Source organism: Telopea speciosissima, chromosome 6, assembly GCF_018873765.1.
Source record: "Telopea speciosissima isolate NSW1024214 ecotype Mountain lineage chromosome 6, Tspe_v1, whole genome shotgun sequence".
NCBI lineage: Eukaryota > Viridiplantae > Streptophyta > Magnoliopsida > Proteales > Proteaceae > Telopea > Telopea speciosissima.
Window position 1 is genome coordinate 55,656,567 of NC_057921.1, and position 8,093 is coordinate 55,664,659.

Here is an 8,093-nt window from a genome sequence, read left to right on the forward strand (position 1 = left end):
TTAGTTTTTTCCCATTTTATTCAAGTTGGGCATTAATACCTTGTATACGCCAACTTGAGGGGGAGTGTTAGCGTTATTAGGAGTTCTTTTTTCTTTAGTTCAAGCTGGATCTTCTTTCTTCTCTTATTTGTACGATCCAGCTTGAGGGGGAGTGTTGGAATATGTAATCCAGAATACCGTGGGGGTATTCTGGTCGTTTTGGGGTTAGTTTATTTATTATGTTATTAGGTACAGTCGGCAATGTAGGTTTTAGTCCCACATCGCCTAGTTTAGTCTATTTGTAATTTCCCCTCTATTATAAATAGAGGGGCTTACCTATCAATTAATTAATTCAAGTATTTTACAATTTCCATCTTCTCTTCTCTCTTTTCTTCTCTCTAGAGTTACTGGTTACAGGTCCTAGGTATTCTACACATTCCTAAGCATACAACCAAAATATATTCATTCATATATAAAAATACAAATAAAAATAGGAACGAAAATACTTAAAAGGAAATCTCAATTACTAAATACCAATAAATCCAAAATTTCAAACCCACATCACCAACACCAAATAATTGATTACATGCAAGTTTTAAACAGGTCCTGGCAGTTCCGGTTCCAATATGTTTTAAACTGGTCTTTCGGTCCTGGAACTGTTGAGATACTCGTCTCCGTTTACTAATTGGTTCCAAATTTAGATCCAGAACCAGACCATAATGTAATGTGAGTCGGTCCTGGTCCACTTTCTGGTTCTGGTCCTTAATTGACACCCTTAGGCCATCCTGAAAAGTCTTCAGAATTAAGTAGGTTCACCATTTGCAAACAATCCGAACAGATGATAGCACCTTACTTATGATATTGTTGAATTAGCTCTAATGCCTTCAGCACAACCTTGATTTCTGCCTCCATTGGTAACAAGCATGACCAGCACCCACGCCTGGAAATTTCTTGTCATAATTGCTGCAATGTCAGCACAGTTGGATGCAAAAAAAATTTGTCCATATTGCGCACATCACCCTTAAGTGGCAAGTTTCAGTCCAAAAGCACTTCACCAGGTGGAAAGATCATCAACAGGTCAATCTTGATCAAGATCAGAAAGGGTGACAATGGTCAATCCACATGATCCTCAACTGCTTATAATAATTGCCATACAAGCTCACAGCAGCCTTATGCTGATTTGATGACCAAAAATAAATGAAAGAAGCTCCATTTGATGGTGGGCCAAATAATTGAAATTATGGAGACCATCCAATTTATCCAACCTAATAGTTGGTTAGACCTGTACATGGCTCAACCAATGTGGACCAATTATATAAGCTTAGCTGGACATCCTGTAAACATTTTCCTTTACAATATTTGTGATAGAAAAATGTTTACATGATTTTTACAATAATTTTCCAACATTCTTTGAGGTAGCCTACACTTCCTTCTCTCAAAAACATCAATACAACCTTCCAGTACAGCTAGAAGAACCACAATAGCAACTCTTCTTCTTGATATTGCCTTCAGCATCATGAACTTGATCTATCTTGTAATTGTAATCATAAGCTAGCTCTTGTAAGGCAGGGATGTTCTCAGCAGCATAAAGCATTATGTGAGGAATTTTATCATCATCATGATCGTAGAGAACATTTTGTGCATAAAGGTTAGGAGAACAACTATGGTTGACGAATCTCCCCACATTGCCATAAAATGCAGCATCAACTGTAAAACCCACATCCTCTATAATTTCACAAGAACTCATTTGTAAATCTGGCCCATCGTAGTTACGTCCAATGTCAAATAGATACTCATCATTGTTGGTTCTTTCTTCGGCCTCCTTATCCTGGAGCAGCTCCCCAGCATACTCACATATGAAACTTCCACATGGAATAAAAGTTAGGGATCGGACACCCCAACCACTTGATTTGGTTTTGAAGATCTCAAGCGGAAATTTGATGCCATGCTGGCTGACTCTATTACAACAAGAAGGAGGGCACTTGCAAAAAGGACCACACTCATAAATGAGGGGCTTCATTTCCAATATAGCTCCATCATTGTTAAATGGGATCTCACCACCATTCTTCATTGCGCATAAACATCTCTTAGAATCCAAGCATCCATCGGTACAATCACAACCCCTATGAGGAGCAGGATTGAACCATTTGGAATATATCATCTTGGTTGTGTATATGAATGGCAGAGGTTTTTCGTCATCTACAGTGTTCACAGCACGGATACACATCTTCTCTTTCCCTTGAGAAATATCAAATACACAAGTATCTTCATACTCCTTAGATCTTTTTAACTTATTCAATTCTGTCCAACCAAGCTTCGGCTGGCCTGGAATCCTTCTCAACTGAAATTTAAATACAGAAGCACCATAAAGGCCCATATCCTGCCAATATTTCTCCACAAAGTACAGTCCATCGTAAATGTACTTTGAAAATGACTTATTCTTAGTGTCCAAGTAATGAGGGCCCTTTCCTTGTTTAAATCCCCGAATAACCCTAACAACAGATCCTGCATCCATACTGTTCTTCAGTGAGAGGTTTCCTCGCTCAAGCTTCTGGTCTTCGGTTTGCTTATGTCCACCCATTGGCCTTCCTCCTTCACCAGAATATACCAAGACATCAGACTTGTCCAGTTCATCTGCATCATAACGCCCTGTAGCTACAATACTTATGGTGAGAATTTTTCCATCCACCTTTGTGTAATCAATACCACTCTGAAAAGTGCGATGAAGACCGACAATAGCCAGCTCTACCCTAAAATGAAATTCATCACCAACTTCAACTCCGGGGACGGATCCGAAGATTGGCTTCCCAGCATTGACCCATTTGTTTTCCTTCTTGAGACGATTTGCAGCTAGTAGATATATCGGCTTCATAGGTCTTCCATCTTTTTTATTCTCTCTCTCTTCATGTAAGAATTGCTTATAGATCTCTTGGAACATATGTAAAGTCTCCTTCACTTTCTCACGGATAAATTTATCACTCACAGGTTGAACACTAAATGTAATCAGGCCCACATCCAATTCTTTTGATCTTTGATCCCTGTCCATCTCCTCAGCAGTCATGTCTTTCCCAATAGCATATCCTTCATTGACAACAGCTAGCTCTTGTGATTGTTTATGACTGACCATCTCCTCGGACATGTCAGTCTCCTTCACTTTCTCATAGTTACATTCGTCACTAGATGATTGAACACCAAATGTAACCAGGCTTGTATCCGACTCTTTTGATCTTTCTTCCCTGAATTTCTCCTCAGAAGGCATGTCTTTCCAGGTAAGATATTCTTCATTCACAACAGCTAGCTCTTGTGATTTTTTATCCCTGACTGTCTCCTTGGATTCCCCAAGGGGATTTTCATTATTTATACTCACATTTTTGGGAATATCCGCGGATTTCAGATGTACTTCCTCACTAACATGTTGAATGTTCATCATGGATCCTGAAGGAAAATCTCGGGTGGCACAGATTCTTCTTGCAGGAGAACATTTTTTAGGTGATCTCTTAATAACAGCAAATGAAAGTTGAGAATGATTTGGAGTCTTTGGCTGTTCCAAAATATCTGGGAGAACAGAATCTCTAAGTAACTTCAATCTCAGACTATTCACGGTTAGGGGACAACTTGACATGCCAAGCAATTCTGCATTAGGCAACAACAATGGTATCTGCTCTCCGCTTTTCATTGTTTCTAGTGATTCCACCTGATGTGAAGTCTCAAATGGCTTCATGGTTTGGGGTTTGAAAGCCTTCACTAACGGCTCTACAACTTCCATAGGCTTGATAGAAATCACCCTATCCAAATCTTCAGGCAGTTTTGCGCTCTTAGGTTTTGAAGTTTCTACTGAGTTGGATAACTCGGCCTTCACTAAAATTTTTAATGGTTCAGGAGTTGATATTGGTGCCAACTTGGTAAGGGCAGGTCCTTCAGTGGTCACACTGTTCCTAACAATCTCAACACTACCATTGGCAACAGCAGTTTCTCCAGGCCCAGTTCTTTGTACCAATTGTCCACAACCATTTGGAAAATCCCGACGTATAGATACCTTACGGCACTTAAACTTAAGAGGAACAGCAGCAATACTATTACCCAATGAGCGTTTTCCCGACAATTCAGCATCTCCACTGCTATTGATTAACATTATTGAAGATTCCACTTCTCAGTATCCCCAACTCCACTTACCAAACAAATTGATCAAATTGATCTAGCTAAGCCACTAGAGCTAGATTTGATCGTAGAGCGCCCCTATAAAGTAAGGCTTCACTTCAAAGTTCAAAGAAGCTTTCTCGCAAGAATGGATCAGAAAAGAAAAATTCCACGGGAAAACCATCACAACTACAGAACATTTCTACATGCGATCTGGTTTTCCATTAAAAGCTGAAAGCCAATTTTTCTCTTCGACCCACCAATCTGATAAAGGGGCTTAGCTGACCTTGCAACTGGAAAAGAGCAAGAGATATAAAATGACTTATCTCTGCACATTTCGAAACCAAGAACAAAATCAATAAAAGAAAACAAAGAAGAGAAAGACGTAGCTAGTCAGTTAGATTCAAAGCTAATAAACTACAAAAGAAGCCCGGAACAAATGGAACAATATGTTCTCTGATCAATTTTCAGAAGTTTTAACTTAAAGACTAGGGTTAAAATGTTAAAAAAAGTGCACGAGGCTCCCACCACTGCAGGGTCTGAGGAGGGTCATAATATGCCCCATAGTTGTCAAGGCGCCGCTTAGGCGTCCAGGCAGATTTCTAGGTGCCTAAGCGGCTGCAGCCTTATTGTAGGGGGCCTTGCATTGATTTAATTGGGTTAGAAAGTAAATGTTTTTATATTTGGTATTTCATTTACTTAAGATATTATTCATAAATAAGCAAATACCCCCTATTTGAATCCAATAAAAATAGTTAAAAAATCAAATTCCAAAAGGATAAAAAGTCAATCCCCTAGTTTAAGAACAAAAACTAGATTTTTGGCAGTAGGTGAAATTTTCAACTTTCTAATGCTGGGGTTTTTCTCAAATCTAAAAATTCTATAAATCTTAATATGGTAAAACATTGCTAAAAACCAAAAGTGCGGTAAAATATTCATTTGTTTTGATATCTAAAAAATTATTTTCATTTAGAGGGATTTTGACAGCATTCGTGCATACCAAATAAGGTTTGACTGGAACATAACTCCTACTATACAAATCAGATTTAAGCAATCTTGGATTTGTGATAAAGCTGGTTTTGTGCTCTACCTAATACAAAAAATCCCATGTAAAAATAAAATCATTTGATCAATCAAATTTCTTAAAGAACAAGAACAATTCTCTAAATTGAGAGTAGATTAATTACTTATTGATAACATCATATTTTCTAAGAACATTATAAACCAAATGTGAGACTAGGTATACTTGAAAATGACCAATTTCAAGAACATATAAACCAAATGTGAGACTAGGTATACTTGCACTGATATATTAAAAAAATAATATTGGAACACGATTTAGGCTGCCTAGGCACCGCTTAGGCACCGCCTAAGCGCTTAGGGAGGACCTCAAACCCCTTGGATCGCCTAACGCCTTGACAACTATGATGTGCCCAGCCTTACCCCTGTTTCGCAGAGAGGCTGTTGCCGAACTTGAACCCACAACCACTAGGTCGCAATGGAGCAACATTATTGTTGCGCCAAGGTCCAACCTCTTAGGGTTAAAATAGGCAGTGTTGATAAAAATGAAAAGAAACAAAATCCCAAATTTGAAAACATGACTTTTTTCGATTTTATTGTTTCCGTTATATGGTCAATTTTTGGTGTGTGTGTGTGTGTATCTAAATATTCACCAGCTGTAGATGAGATTTATCTTGTAAAGAAAGAAAGCACATTGGATGGACATTATTCATCTAACTACATATAACTCTTATGAAAAATAAGAAGAAAAACACTGGTTATATGAATGATTGAATACCCAATAAACATTGGATTGAAATTTCAATCCCACAAAGAGGCGGGTGAAAAAGAAAAAGACACTGGTTGCATAACTCTTAGGATTAATAGGGCATGTACAATTGGGGCAAATTGAAAACTATGTACATTTAACCTTTTTTGCGCTTCACAGCACCTATAACATTTGTGATTTGACAATTAATATGCCAACCAACATCCATTGTCAATAGTTCCAAATCGTTTTTGTGTCACCTTCCCTCAATCAACAAAGAAGTATGGCATGGTTTAAGGAATCAGAATCTGATTGGCAGAATTGCCCGATTCGAATAAGAATCGGTGGTCCCCAATCCCAATTCCCAATGATTCAAAGGGCGTACCCAGTGCACAAGGCTCCCGCCACTGCAGGGTCTAGGGAGGGTCATAATAGACGCAGCCTTACCCCCGCTTTGTGGAGAGTCGGTTTCCTAACTCGAACCTGCAACCACTAGGTCGCAATGGAGCAACCTTAATGTTACGCCCATACCCACCCTCTCCCCATTCCCAATGATTCAAATCTCGTGAAACATATCGCGCGGTCCGAACCCAACCGATCCGGATTGCCTGCATGATGAGCATGTGTAACAGTCTAACTGAACATTTTGGAAAAACTGAGGGAGAACAAGAGGGGGGAGGGAGGGAGAGGAAGAGGTAGAGGAAGGAGGGCGAACCAGAGAGGGAGAGCCAGAGAGGAAGCGGATGCCCGGCCCCCTAGCCCTTGTCACAAAGCTCCTTGTTGTATGGCACACCACTATTCGCGAGATTTCTTATCACTACAATGTCAATGCTACTGAATTCCTGCTCATCGAGGATGGAAGCTGCGCACTCCTTTTGTCAATCATTGTCTTCGCCGTCTCCTTCCCATCTCTCAATCTCTATGCTAGGACTGCCACTATGGATGATCAGTTCTGCAAACCACCATCATACGCATTGAGAAAGGTTCGCCTCTATTGTGGATTCATTTTCTGTTTGTGGTTAATATAGTTGCTTTGGTTCATCTCGACATCTCCTCCATCGAAGAACAACTAAAAGCTACTAGGAAAAATCCTCCTCCTTCGCCCTTTAGCCCTAAGTGACACTTCTTCTGTGATCACCCATGGTTCCTCCACCTCCCTTTGGCTTGATCCTTGGCATCCCGCTAGAGTTCTTTACAACATCCTTGGTGCCCGAAGGGTTTTACTCTACTGGCATCCCCAAATCTGCTCCTCTCTCCTCCATTATCTCCCAAGGATCCTGGGTCCTCCCAATCCCCTTCCCCCTGATCTCACCCAATTTGTAAAGGGGGCAAACATTGAATACGAATTTGATTAATGGAAGGTAACTTAAATTGACTAGGAAACTGAAATAGACTCAAAATAGAGTCCTAATCCAGCCCAACTTAAATACTTAAAGAAAACTAATAAAATCACTTAAATTGAACCACTGGTTCAAACCAGTTTTGGACCGGTTCAATTTAAAACATTAAAACCATGCACATAAAACTAAGTCTAAGACTAAACTATCTAATCCCGTATGCAACCTAATCACCCATATTTTAGGCCCATAAAAGTGGCCTATTACATAAAAAAAACCCATGGGATCAAAGGCCCAACATGTATATATAACCCAACCCTAGACTTATTCCTAATAAAAGAAGCCTAATTTGGTGATAAATCTGCACCACCCAGTTTTGGGCCTCCCTCCCCCCCCCCTCCCCACCTCTCATTCGAACAAAGTAACCTGGCTCCCCTCCAACAATGGTAACTTTAGGTCCTGCTCGGCCTAGAATTTTGTTAGACCCTATGGCCCCTTTGTCCCCTGGCGTAACCTTGTTTGGTTCAAAGGCCACATTCCTAGACACTCCTTTAATGTCTGAAGATCCCTAAACAATTGCCTCCCCACCCAATCTTTCCTCATTCATTGCCACATCCATGTCCCCCCCCCTCCTGTATCCTTTGTTGGAAAGGGAACGAGGACGTCGACCACCTTTTCTTCTCTTGCCCCCTTACATGCTTTATTTGGAAAAAAGCTTTACAGTCCATCTGGCCCTGAAACAGACGCCCCCTTCCCTTCGCCTGGGAGTGGGTTTAGCTTGATATGTCCTTTCCTGGCAGCTTTATTTGTGATAGAGTTGGCAAGCTTGTGTTCGGTGCAGCTACCTCCCACATCTGGATGGAGCGGAATCT

The 8,093-nt window shown here is 40.2% G+C and overlaps 1 protein-coding gene across 1 annotated transcript; it reads right to left on the reverse strand.

The window, feature by feature from the left end:
- Window positions 1-1,328: 1,328 nt before the first annotated feature.
- On the reverse strand, window positions 1,329-4,155 carry LOC122663762 (histone-lysine N-methyltransferase, H3 lysine-9 specific SUVH5-like). Its single transcript, XM_043859405.1, has one exon. It carries the CDS (start codon window positions 4,109-4,111, stop codon window positions 1,424-1,426), a length of 2,688 nt encoding a protein of 895 aa, XP_043715340.1. The 5' UTR covers window positions 4,112-4,155; the 3' UTR covers window positions 1,329-1,423.
- Between the last annotated feature and the right edge of the window lie 3,938 nt (window positions 4,156-8,093).